This window comes from Phoenix dactylifera, chromosome 4 (assembly GCF_009389715.1).
Source record: "Phoenix dactylifera cultivar Barhee BC4 chromosome 4, palm_55x_up_171113_PBpolish2nd_filt_p, whole genome shotgun sequence".
Taxonomy (NCBI): Eukaryota; Viridiplantae; Streptophyta; class Magnoliopsida; order Arecales; family Arecaceae; genus Phoenix; species Phoenix dactylifera.
In genome coordinates, this window is record NC_052395.1 from 14,586,634 (window position 1) to 14,599,683 (window position 13,050).

The window sequence follows — 13,050 nt, forward strand, 5'->3', positions numbered from 1 at the left end:
ATTGACCACTTAGCATCAAGAATGAAAAGGCGTCAAACAATGTTCCCTATTAAACATCAAAAAAGCACAAACTTTCTAAAATTTTGACCGATCTAGAGCTTGACAGCCTAGGTCTTCAAGCCAGTCTGAGAAAGAGCTCTGTTTTCAATTTCCTTTGCATAAAACCTCTATCTTTACGCTTGCATAACTAATCTCCCTACCAGAATAATCAAATAATATTGCCATTTTAAGTTTAACAAATCAACAGATTGGGAAAACCAGAACGGCTATAAATTAGGAACATCAATTCAACATGGAGAGACGTTGAACGCACTTTAAGTATCTCCAAGCAATGTCATGCGCCCAAACAAATATGTCACTTTCAATCTGAGGTGAACCAGATTAAATCCCATCAAAAGAAACCCAGAATCTTAAAAATCTCCCGTGAAATTCCAAGAATAGTACAGAAAAACAAGAATTCTCAACAGAGACAAGCTATGGCTACACAGATCACTAAAGAAATCGGAAAAGAATCAGAAAAAGAGAGAAGAAAAGCATGGAAACTACAGATAAACCAAAGAAAAAGAAGACCACCTGATGCGAGCTGCGAGGGAAGGGAAACCGAAGATTGGGGGAACCAGCACCATCGGCTGTGAAGAAAAAACTCAACAATTGCCCATCTGTCCCTCTCTCGCTCTCAATCTTTTCTACTGCTGGTGAAATTGGAAAGAGAGAGAGAGAGTGAGAGGAGGAACGGCGACATCCCCTGGCTCATTCTTCGGAATCCCGCTTTTTTCTCTTCAACTTGATTTTTTTTTTTTTTAAATCACAAGCGATGAAAATATTGCGACTAGAATATTTTAAATCATTTTTGACACCTAAATGCGGCACGTGCAATAAACATTATTCTAACCCGTCCAACCCGATTTCTTTAGATTTCTTCTGCGACCTACAAAAGGCAAGGTCATACGTACGTATAATATTTCGGATATGTAATTATCGTGGAAATCCAGTAAATTTTGCAATCATGTCCGAACTCGACTTCTCCTCCTCACCAAGATTGTCCCCATCACCGCTCCTGCTTTAGAATCACCCTTGGACACAGCGCTCGAGTTCTTGGTGATGGAAGAGCTCGTTCTTGAAGACGAGTCTGGCCCGAACTCGCCTTCTTCTCCACACCAAGATCGTTCCCCTCACCGATCCAATCCTCTAGATCGCCATTGCCGACCGCTCCTGCTTTCGGATCGGCCTGGGAAACCGCGCTCGAGTTCTCGGTAATGGAAGAACTCGTTCTTGAAGACGAGTCTGGCCGAAATCGCCCTCTTCCCTTCATCAAGATCGTTCCCTCGGCGATCCGACGCCTTAGATCGCCATCTCCGACCGCTCCTGCCATAGGTTTACCCTAAGACGCCGCGTTCGAGTTCTCGATAATGGAAGAGCTCGTTCTTGAAGACGAGTGTGGCCGAAATCGCCCTCTTCTCCTCATCAAGATCGTCCCCTCGGCGATCCGATGCCTTAGACCTCCATTTCCGACCGCTCCTGCTATAGGTTCGCCCTCGGACGCCGTGCTCGAGTTCTCGATGATGGAAGAGCTCGTTCTTGAAGACGAGTCTGGCGCCGCCGGCGCGACGGTGGAGGAGGATGCCAGACTCCGGCGAAGCTCAGGGCTTTTGACGGTTCTTGATTCAGAGCAAGGATTTTGAATTCTTCGAGACCCAAACGGGGGCGAGGGAATGATGGTTTCGAGTCGCAGGACGGTACCCCCTCATATAGGGGTGGTTCTATATACACCCCCCCTATTGCTCAGGACACCCCCCAAAAATTAAAAAAAATTAAATACTCTCTACACCCCCCATTTGCTAAGGACACCCCTAAAAAATTAAAAATTCCTAAATTACCCCCTACCCTCCCCACCCCCTCACCTAAATTGCTCTCTACACCCCCCAAACCCCCCCCACCCCGCTCTTCCCCTCCAAAACACCCGCCGGCTTCTCCCTTCCGCCCAAAAAACCTCGCCTCAAGCACCTCGCCGGCGGCCAAACCCCCTCCGTCTCCCTTTGAACTGTTCCGCCCAAAGCACCTCGCCAACGCCCAAAACCCCCCCGTTCCCCCTTCTCCCTCTCGTCGCCGGCATTCTGTTCGGCTGCATAGAGCCGGACAGAACCCTTCTGTTCGGCTGCACAGTGCCGGACAGAAGCCTTCTGTTCGGCACTGTGCAGCCGAACAAAAGAGTTCGGTTGAGGGTTGCCGAACAGAAGGCTTCTGTTCGGCACTGTTCAGCCGAACAGAAGCCTTTTGTTCGGCGATCCAGTGCCGAACGGAGCACGAACCGTGAAAAAAAAAAATTTCGAAACAAGGTGGAACACGTACCTTTGCGGCCGATTCTTCGTCCCAAATCACTAGTTGCTTGTCCATGCTTCGAATGGGGCTTAAATCTCCTTCAAAGATCGCCTAAACGATGTAAATGGATCGAGGGATTTAAGGGGGGTTTGAGGGGTGTTTTTTTTTTTTCTTTTCAAAACGAAACGGAGGAGGAGGAAGGGGGGTGTACTGAGAAAATTTCAAGGGCAATATGGTAATTACACTAAAGGTTAGTTTGGGTATTTTTTTTTGGTTTTTGGGGGTGTCCTTAGCAATAGGGGGGGGGGGGGGGGGGGGGGGGGGGGTTGTATATAGAACCACCCTTCATATAGGATTTGCTTATAACGAAAGTAGCCCTCGGGTTTGAGTGTATTTACGCAGTGAACCAAGGAGTTCCCAGACGCACGCGGTATTTGATGACCGCTAATGGAGTTACCTTTATTATTTTTCTTCTTACATTTCGTTATCGACCATTGCTACGATGTCCACTGTGGAACCTGGAATGTCTTAAAATCCATCTTATGCTTCACTGTTTCTCCCACCAATATTCCACTACATTAATATCAGTAGATTTTCTAAGTGAAGGCAATGACTTTTAGGAGACATTTATAACAAAGAATCATGGCCTACCATCAAAAAAAATTTAATAATAATAATTATGACCATGAAGGCAAAGAGATGGTTGCATTGCAGAATATAAGGGACAGTGGCCTCATTGGTATAAAGAAACATACAATGATGCTTCAACAAGCCCTTCTACAATTTGCGCTTAACGATCGAATTAGAAGAAGCCAATTGGTACAGATCTTTTAGTATGCATGGAAACACATTTCATGATAGGCATCACACTGGAATTGCCTTTTTCTTTATGCCATGGGAGTTGCCTTCGAGGAGAATTTCCAGTGATCTAGTCTTCTTGTGCCGAACTCTACCAGCTTCTTTCAACAGAACTGCCAACCTATTCTTCTCATCATCTACAGCTGGATTGGCTGTCCCCAGCTTCTCCTCCCTGATCTCAACAAGATATTCCAATATTCGAATGGCATCATTCAGCCTGCACCGAAATTAGAAATATCAGAACATGAGATGAACTATGCATTAGTTTACTCATAGCATTCTACTATTTTAAAGAAGCAAGAGCACTCTTAAGTCTTAAAGCTAGAAGCAACCGATAACATTTGCACTATTATAAAGAAGAAAAATGTTCGATGTCTTGTCATACTATCACGCACACTGTCTTGTTAAAGAGTAATATAACAGCCCATAGAGTAGCTTCCACAAAATAATGGATTCAGGAACTCCCTTGACTTTCTCAAGCATAAGGAAATATATCGCATAACATGGACTCATTCCTAACTAGAAACTTCCTACATGAAGTCCATTAGTCAATAAAAAATCGAGATTTAAATAATTACTTAAAATGCAATTGCAAGTAACTCTTCATTGATGAAAAGCTTATTGAGATATAAAGGATAAGTAGCAGGTCAGGAAACATCGCACTACATCTATAGGGTTCATATTTACAGAACTAGGTGGGACTAAACCAGTTGCCAGTATTACTTGCAAAATGTCAAAAGCTTATACTTCTTCAAATATTAAAATGATGCCAAGGTGTAAATCATTTACTTTAAAATTTTGATAAGCGATAAATGCCTGCATTTCGCATGCATTTTGGTAAGAAAACAAGTCCTTCAACTACTTCCTATATTCATTAAATCGTATGCGTTTGATTCCCTCAAAAAAAGAAGAAACAAAATAGTATGCATTTCATGATTAAGTTTGTCCATTACATTATCAGGTTATCTTAGTATGAAATTTTAAATCATCATAGTCCTAAAATTATCCTAGAATGATGGGATGCAGAAAGTGCATTCTAGCATGTAGAATCATGCAAAATTGTAATTGATTGGCTCAGGCTATATAGCAAATGGCATAATTTATTCTGAGCAACAAAAAAGTAAACAACACATTAAATCATTCCAAAGCATATCTAATGCATGAGATCAAACGAAGTAAACCTTCCCAAAGCATCATAGGTCCCTGCCAAATTGCTGTATACTCCCAGTGTATCCGGATGATATGGTCCATACTCTTGCTCTAAAATGCTCTTGGCTTCCTCAAACAGCTTTGCAGCTTCATTTATTTCATCGAGTTGCACGCATGCTAACCCCATTTGGTTCAGAGCAATGCCAAAGAAGGCAGACTTTTTCTTCCCACATGCTTGAAGTTTTGTGACCGAATTCTGGGAGGAGGCATAAGACTCGGAATAATCTCCGACGATATAATACAGTACTCCCATCTGAGCCTCAACTCCAGCAGCCTTGCTTTGCCGACCTGGCAAATCATTATAAATGTTAAGGGCACTCTGAAGCAACTTCAGTGCCATCTCATTCTCATGCATAGACGCACATATGGCAGAGACATCAGTGAGACCACTGGCAACTTCCTCAGGGGATGTCCCTGGGAGTGGGTTTCCATAGATCAGGAGAGCATTTTCACAGTAAGATCTTGATTCTCGGAATCTCCCAGTCTTCAAATACAAATCAGCAAGACGCACAAGGACAGAAGCAACCAATGGATGGTTCTCGCCTTTGGTGCACTTGAATACAGTAAGTGCTTTCTGGTAAGCGAACACAGCTTCATCATATCGAGCCAACGCTAGATAGGTCTCTCCTATGCTACAATCAACTGAAGCCACCTCTGCCTCCTGGCCATCGGACATCATCGCCATACTCGCCATGACCAGATGCTCGAGGGCGGACTCATGGTCGCCTTTAGCATCACAAATGAGGGCCATGAGCCTCCGATCTGCCGTCTCCTCCGGAGAAGCGAAATTGCCTTTCTCTCTATGGATGTCAAGAGCCATCTGGCACAACCTTTCGGCCTCATCGAATTGCAGTGCTTGCACATGAGCTTCTGCCAGATACCGGCAAGTGTCGCCGACTCTTGGGTCTCTGTCACCCAATGCTAGCTTCTGAACCTCCAAAGCGCTTGTATAACACTGTATCGAGTTCTCTATCAGGCCCATGGTGGCATAAGTATCTCCCAAATGCATATACCCGGAGAACTTGGCAAGGGCATGGTCATGGCCATGTTCCAGAGATGGGATTTCAATCGACCGCTCTAGCACAGGGATTGCCATATCATACTGCCCCAAAGTGCAGTGGATTTCTGCAACAATATGAAGACTCATGACCAAGTTCAAATTGGGCTTCTTACATGCACATCTCTCAAATGACTTGGCTGCCCGAAGTGCAAGCTGTAGAGCCCTCCGAGGGCTTTCTCCCGAAGATATCACATCCCTTGCCTGCTTAAGCAAATAAGGACCAAGATCTGGGTGAGTTGGCTCCATCTTAGGGGAATCTTCAGTCCCATTCTTTAATATCGAGGCATCTTTAGTAGGAAAGCTTTGATATTTCTTCAGAGAAGTTGGTTCTGCACCAGGTTTTCTTACATTATTTCCACCTATTTCTGAGGATTCCAATGGCAATCGAGGAGGCCTTGCAGACTTCTTCCATGAAGCAGGAGAATTGGTGCTTGGAGAATGGACCTTACATGCATGCTCAAACTTCTTATCCGGCAAACCGTTATCCCCTCTCACAACCAAATCCTTCACAACTTTCTTATTCCCATTAATGAGATGGTGCAACTCTGCATCACTTCTTGATTCAACACCAAAAGATCTAGAGCTCCGCTCTGAATTCGACCAACCACTAGAACTCTCTGAGCTCGTTGGAGATGGAGAAGCCCTCGTGGTTTTTATTGATGGAAGATTCTTTTTAATACGAGGGGAATTCAAGCCACGAGATGCCATATTCCCATCAACCACACCCATTATCGATCCAGGCATTGTAAGGCAAGGAGAAATTCACGATATTAGATGAAGAATTTGGATCCAGTCAACAGAAAGAATTATAAACTGTGTCAACATTAAGATAAAAACAACCTTTAGTTAGAGAACAATTAGACCAGATAAAACCAAATTTAACCAAAAAGAAGAAAAAAAACAAAAGAGCAATGTCCCGGCTTCTGCTTGGGCAGCAAACTATACCTTTTTTTTATGGGAAACGGAGGAAGCGAATTACTCCCTCCCGTATTTAATGAGATGAAAGAAAGAATGAGGGCAGCAAATTAAAGCAAATGTTAACAAATTGCAAGCACATTGAGAGAAACATTGATGAAACTACCCAAGCAATTCAAATGACAAAGCTTTTCCTCAAAAAATCAAATTACAAGTCCGTAAATATAGAAAAATCAATGAGTAACCACCGTATTCTTTAAAAAAAAAAAAAGAATCATCAGAATCCAAACTCTCGATTCTATGATATTGAGATAGCAAAAAATTGGACAATGTGATGTCCATCCCAATAATAGAAGCCAAAAAAATCTCTCTAAGTTGCCCAAAGCTATCCTAATCAAACTCTTGCACTAAATTTATCAAATTGTTTGAGCCTCCACAAAACTTCACCATAGAAAAGTAACATTCATTTGATTTCAAACCCATATATATGAAATAATGAACAGCACAGAATAATCCATTCGGAAGACGATAGCAATTCCAATAACGGATTCAGGGAGGGAGATCGTACCTTAAAAAGAGACCAAAGGAGAAAAACGTAGAATTATAAATTCAATAGGGATTTGAGTTGCAGAGGCGGGAAGGTGAAGAAGGCGGCTTCTCCCCCACCGCCACCGCCACCGCCACCTCCTCCGCTTGCAACAGGCTAGTTTTATCCTTTCCCTTTATTTAAACAACGAGTGCGACGACGACCGCTCATTGTGCAGTCATTTTCTTTAAATTAGTAATTAAATTATGATTATTTTAATAATAAAAATGGATACAAATTTTTGACATTAAACCTATGCCACTAATGCCAATAACAAACCTTCCTTCATTCTTACAATCTTTTCTATTTTAAACCATCACTCTGATTCGAGATCTGATCCTTCTTCAAGATTTGCAATTCCAAAATCAGCAGAAGACATAAAAGAAGCTGTACATATGAATGGTTAGTTTTTTTCCCCCAAAAAAATAGCTTAAATTGCGCATCGATAGATGCAATGGGCCCATGACAGGATGCCAGAATATGTGGACAATCATGATGGACCTGATGGCTGAGATTCTTCTTTCGGGTAACGGATGGCTGAGATTTGATACCCTTAGATAAAGAGACTTATAAATGCAAACCCAAGGAAGGATATAAGGGGTTGCACGATTTTTTAAGCAACTATCCATTGCATGCTCGTGATAATAAACATATTATATATTTTGCGGTGCAACTGGGAAGAATGTTAGAAGGATGCTGATAATAAACATATATTTTTGCGTCATCATGGTCTCTGATGTGCCCACGGAGGGCAACCAATGTGATTATGATGGCTTAGGAAACATTCTGCTGTCTTTCAGAAGATGAGAGGGGGCACATGGTTCACCTTGGCACAATATCAAATATTGGACAAAGAATATTAATTTCATAGTACAAGACTACAATCTACACTACATATCATAGTGCTCCAGTGCAATCAAAACTACTATAAACAAACTACGAACATGGATGAACGGTGGAGGTGGAAGAAGGCCAAAAAAAAACCTGAGATTTAAAGAATAAAGACGTCTCATCTCGTTAAATATCTATTTCAATTGAAAACGCAAAATCCAGAACAATGCAGCGGACAAACAAACCATAGTCTCCGACTAATCTACTACCTCAAATAAGAAAAAGAAAAAAAAAATACCGCAAGATTTGCAAAAACCAAAGATCTCTCTCTCTCTCGCCCACATCATCAACTAAAATCTCCCCCTCACGCTGACACAAAGAAGATGTTAATGGATAGTAGTCGACCAAAGAAAGGCACCCATGGCGAAGCTCCTCTTTTCCTTTAGGCTGCCGAAGACGGGCAGGCCGTACTGGGTCAGCAGGCGGTCGAGCTTCCACTCGGGCATCATCTCGTAATCAGCTCTCGTGTACCTTGGGTAGTGCACCGGCATCCGGAAGCTCCCGCCGCCGCCGCCGCCGCCGCCGCGACTCCCCTTAGCTTGGCCGACGGCCGATCTCTTCTCCTTCCCTTCGCTCGTCGCCCTCGCCACTGACTCCATCTCACCTCTCTTTCTCTCTCTCTCTCTCTCTTTCTATGAACTATCTCTGAGTGTTCTTGCAACCCTTCTGGCCGCGAGGGTGGTGGGCTTAAATAGGAGGAGAACAATACGGGGTGAAAAGGTATATTGGAGGGGATACATGAAAAGTTGTCTATATTAATTCGATTAGGATTAGTATTTGTTTGGCAACGGTCAAAACAGGTAACAGGAACATGAAAAGTTGCAGCTTCTTGCAGGAACCAACCGTGTCATGCACTGGTGCCTGGTGGGTTGCAGATCGAACAAATTATAGTTTGAAGATCGGCACTGTTGTCTATATTAAATGTAAATTTGTAAAACTAGCCCCATAGACTCAGCATTATGTCTATATTAACTCCAGCGATTGGCTTTATAAAGGAGGGGGGGTTTGGACTGGCACCACATGGATACAGGTTCAAATAGCCAAGTAAATCGGTTCTGTTCGACAGAATAAATGTTCTTAATTAAGTTATTTTTGCTTTTCTGCCATTATTAACATTCTAAGAAGCTAGCCCACCAGGATTTAATAAGGATTTATTTCGTTTTCCTTCTTATCAGTCAAGTTGGGATTGTGATTACATAAAAGATGTCGATTTTATCTCCGCGACATTATTTCACATTTTTTTTGCTGGTGCACTTGGAATGTCAGCTGAATACCTGCTTGGGATCAAATAATTATAATTTCAGTACTTACCAAGTTCCTTAGGAAGAATGTGGACAATTTCATGTCTTTATACTTTCTTTTTTTGATAAAATGTCTTTATACTTTCTCGGTGGCATGGTCTCTCCATATTCAGATTTTTGAAGATTGTTTTCATATAATTTCTTTCTTTATGATAGGGCTGGATTTCTGAGGGTTGCCAAACTCTTGATCATGACTCTTCTTTTGGGTCCTCACATGCTCCTCTTAATCAAGCTCTGATGTCTATGGGGCTAGTTTGCTCTGATACTATTTATAATAACTCAGGAGCTCATTCAAAATAGCTAATCAGAAGATATTTTTTGGGCTCCTTGTATAACTACCTAAGATCTTTTCAGCAAATAATTGGTATAAAACTAAACACACGCTTGCACAAATCCTCATGCAATATTTTATAGTTTTATTTTTTTCTTTTTTTTTTCTCTCAATTATGTATCCGACCTTCGATCATCAAGGTGATAGCAATCGAATTGACGCAGAGGCATATAAGATTTGAAGGCTAAAGGCGTCGCATCCCATTAATATCTATTCAATCGAAAACGCAAAACTTCGAACATTGCAGTGAACAAACAAATCATCGTCTCTTAATAATCTACCACCTCAAATAAGAAAAATAAGCAAAACAACGCAAAGCCCTGAACCTTGCAGCGGCCGAACAAATCATATTCTCCTACTAATCCACTATTTCAAATTAAAAAAAGAAAGAAAATACTGCAAAATTTGCAAAAACACTGGGACACGGAAGAATCACAACACTCGCGCGCGCACCCACACCATCAACCAAAATCTCCCCCTCACGCTCGCACAAGAAAGATGTTAATGGGTATTAGTCGGCCACAGAAAGGCACCCATGGCGAAACTCCTCTTTTCCTTGAGGTTGCCGAAGATGGGCAGACCGTACTGGGTCAGCAGGTGGTCGAGCATCCACTCGGGCATCGTCTCGTAATCAGCTCTCTTGTACCTTGGGTAGTGCACCGGCATCCAGAATCTCCCACCGCCGCCGCCGCGACTCTCCTTATTAGCTTGGCCGACGGCCGACCCTTTCTCCTTCCCTTCGCTCGTCTTCCTCGACACTGACTCCATCCCACCTCTCTCTCTCTCTCTCTCTCTCTCTCTCTCTCTCTCTCTCTTAGCTTTCTATGAATTCTCTCTTGAGTGTTTTTGCAGCCCTTCTGGCCACGAGGGTGGTGGGCTTAAATATGAGGAGAACAACAGTACGAGGGGTGAAAAGGCTTGGAGGGGATACCAGAGTTGGAAAGCACAAACAGACTCGAGGTAGGAGAAGCATAATTCGATAACGATTAGTGGTTGTCTACTTAATTGGTTATAGAACCCTTTAACCAATAAGTCATATTTGTTTTTTTTTTTTTAGAAAATGGTTTTGCTTAACCAGCTTGTTATTCTGTAATTTTTTAGAATTTATCAGTAAACGATATTATAATAAATTGTGCTTTGGATTTACATGTTTTTCGTCATGATGCATGAATCAAGTTGTGGATCCTTTTATTAATAGATAATTTAATGTAGCCCACCTTTTTTCCACCTTATTAGAGCCTTTCTTTGGTTATTTCTCTCTGCTGTCTTCATTTTGGGGGCATTTATTTATTTTTACAAGCTAGTTATTTCATAAGTATTTCCTTGATCTCCTTTATCAGTTGTGAGCTAACCACACATTGCATGTATCTTACAGGATTTTTATATATACATAATTGTTATCAATACTTTCGTCATTAAAAGCTTGTGGGGGAAACAATTAATCCATTTTTGTAATCGGAATTTATTTTTTCCCCTTTAATCAGCATAGGCTACAGAATAAAAAGATAGTGTATGATTCTTTTGGAACTTGCTGAGTGATTTTGGATTCCTTTTTTCGGTTATATCTATGAGTAAATATCATCTCTGAACATGTTGCTTGCAGGTCAATCTATAACTTGTTGGCAGTAAAGTTTCTTTTTTTTTTTCTTTTTCTTTTTTTTTTCGCCGCTTGTAATTGGCACTTCATTCAATGAGCAAGTAGTGCCCAGGTGATGATATGTTATTTTTGGTATCAAGATTAATGAGACCAATTATAGTAAATTTAGTTGTTATGAAGTGACGCCAATTTCTGGACAGCATCAGACCATTTTGGTGATGCTCGTTGGGACAAGAGAATCTCCAGAGAATGAGATTATGTGATTCTTGATCAAATCCATCCAATCCTCCTTTGGCATTAATTATGAAGTGACCCCATTAATTATGGGATTATGTTCGTTGGTCTTCAAAGCATTCCAACTCCCTCATAAATCAAGTCAGTATCAGATCTCTAATGAAGGACTCGAAATTACCAGCCTATGCATTCCGTATACTCGAGCAATCTCCTGATTTGGGTTTCTTGTATTCACGGTGTATATAACTGTAGAGTAATCGGCAATTAATGGTTTTAGCGAGCTGTATCATTCGGACGTCTGGTGTTGACCTTTTGGCCTCGTATCCTACTCCAGTTGGTTTAATAGGAAAGACAGAGAAATCTTGAGTTCAGGTCATGATTTAAATACTGGATCTTTGAAATTACAAGCAATGATTTAGAATACTGGATCCTGACTGTGCAATGAAATCCCCTGAAAGTCCTAAAAATGACAAAACTAAGGGCTCGTTTGGTTCGCGGAAAGTATTTTTCCTCCTAGGAATATGATTCCTGGGAATCATATTCCTAGGAAGAGGATACCTAGGAAAGTATTTTTAGTATGTTTGGTTAACCATGGGAAAGTGACAAATTTCCAAAGTGCTTATGTTTGGTTGACCATCCACTTTCCTAGGAAAATTATGTATAATTCCTATTATGCCCTTAATAAAAATTAGTTCTTTAATGCCTCTTTAATGCTTCTTTAATGTTGAAGGGTCTTTTTGGGAAAAAATAAAAAAGGAGTGATTCCCACCTCATGGGAAAGTAACTTTCCCATGTTTCTCATGGGAAAGACTTTCCCATGAAGGGCTCGTTTGGTTCGCGGGAAGTATTTTCCCTTCTAGGAATATGATTCCTGGGAATCAGATTCCTAGGAAGAGGATACCTAGGAAAGCACTTTTGGCATGTTTGGTTAACCATGGGAAAGTGACAAATTTCCAAAGTGCTTATGTTTGGTTGACCATCCACTTTCCTAGGAAAGTTATGTATAATTCCTATTATGCCCTTAATAAAAATTAGGTCTTTAATGCCTCTTTAATGCTTCTTTAATGTTGAAGGGTCTTTTTGGGAAAAAATAAAAAAGGAGTGATTCCCACCTCATGGGAAAGTAACTTTCCCATGTTTCTCATGGGAAAGACTTTCCCATGAAATGTGGGAATCATATTCCCATGGGAATACAACTTTCCCATCTCTCTCCTTTGAAAACTCCAACCAAACAAGAGGCATTTCATTACTTTCCCGTTGACCACACTTTCCCCCCTCCCTTTCCTGCGAACCAAACGAGCCCGAAATGTGGGAATCATATTCCCATGGGAATATAACTTTCCCATCTCTCTCCTTTGAAAACTCCAACCAAACAAGAGGCATTTCATTACTTTCCCGTTGACCACACTTTCCCCCCTCCTTTTCCTGCGAACCAAACGAGCCCTAAGGATTTTTACTTTGACTCCAATCTTGAGCTCATGTTCTCCTTCAGCATCCTTTTTTCCCATTTTTGAACCTTCTCAACCAAATATCTTATAAAAAATATTAATTTTTGACATTTTAAAAATATAAAATCGTAAAAAAAAGGTTTATGATTCTCAAATTAAAATCCTCCAAATGCAGTCTAGTGATTCTTATTTGCTCTTTTAGTGTCATTTAATCACTATGCTCATCAACATTAAACATTCCATGAACTACACTGCTCTAAGAGATTGCCGACTAGCGTAGTTGGTAAAGCCTTTGCACGCA

The 13,050-nt window shown here is 41.4% G+C and overlaps 1 protein-coding gene across 2 annotated transcripts; it reads right to left on the reverse strand.

The window, feature by feature from the left end:
• Nucleotides 1-2,974: 2,974 nt before the first annotated feature.
• On the reverse strand, nt 2,975-7,047 carry LOC103715840 (protein KINESIN LIGHT CHAIN-RELATED 2-like). 2 transcript variants are annotated; one of them, XM_039125622.1, is made up of 3 exons: nt 6,930-7,047; nt 4,359-6,115; nt 2,975-3,394 (listed from the first exon to the last, which is right to left on the reverse strand). In XM_039125622.1, exons 2-3 carry the CDS (start codon nt 5,690-5,692, stop codon nt 3,184-3,186), a joined length of 1,545 nt encoding a protein of 514 aa, XP_038981550.1. In that variant the 5' UTR covers nt 5,693-6,115; nt 6,930-7,047; the 3' UTR covers nt 2,975-3,183. The 2 variants fall into 2 exon arrangements, with proteins under 2 accessions (XP_038981550.1, XP_008801827.1); XM_008803605.3 differs by having other exon boundaries at nt 4,359-6,259.
• Between the last annotated feature and the right edge of the window lie 6,003 nt (nt 7,048-13,050).

Excerpts from the sequence above, each read along its gene's own strand:
- LOC103715840 (XM_008803605.3), bottom strand. The coding sequence starts at position 6,190 with ATGCCTGGATCGATAATGGGTGTGGTTGATGGGAATATGGCATCTCGT. Across the intron at positions 3,395-4,358 it reads ACCTATGATGCTTTGGGAAG|GCTGAATGATGCCATTCGAA; the intron begins GTTTACTTCGTT and ends ATTTCGGTGCAG.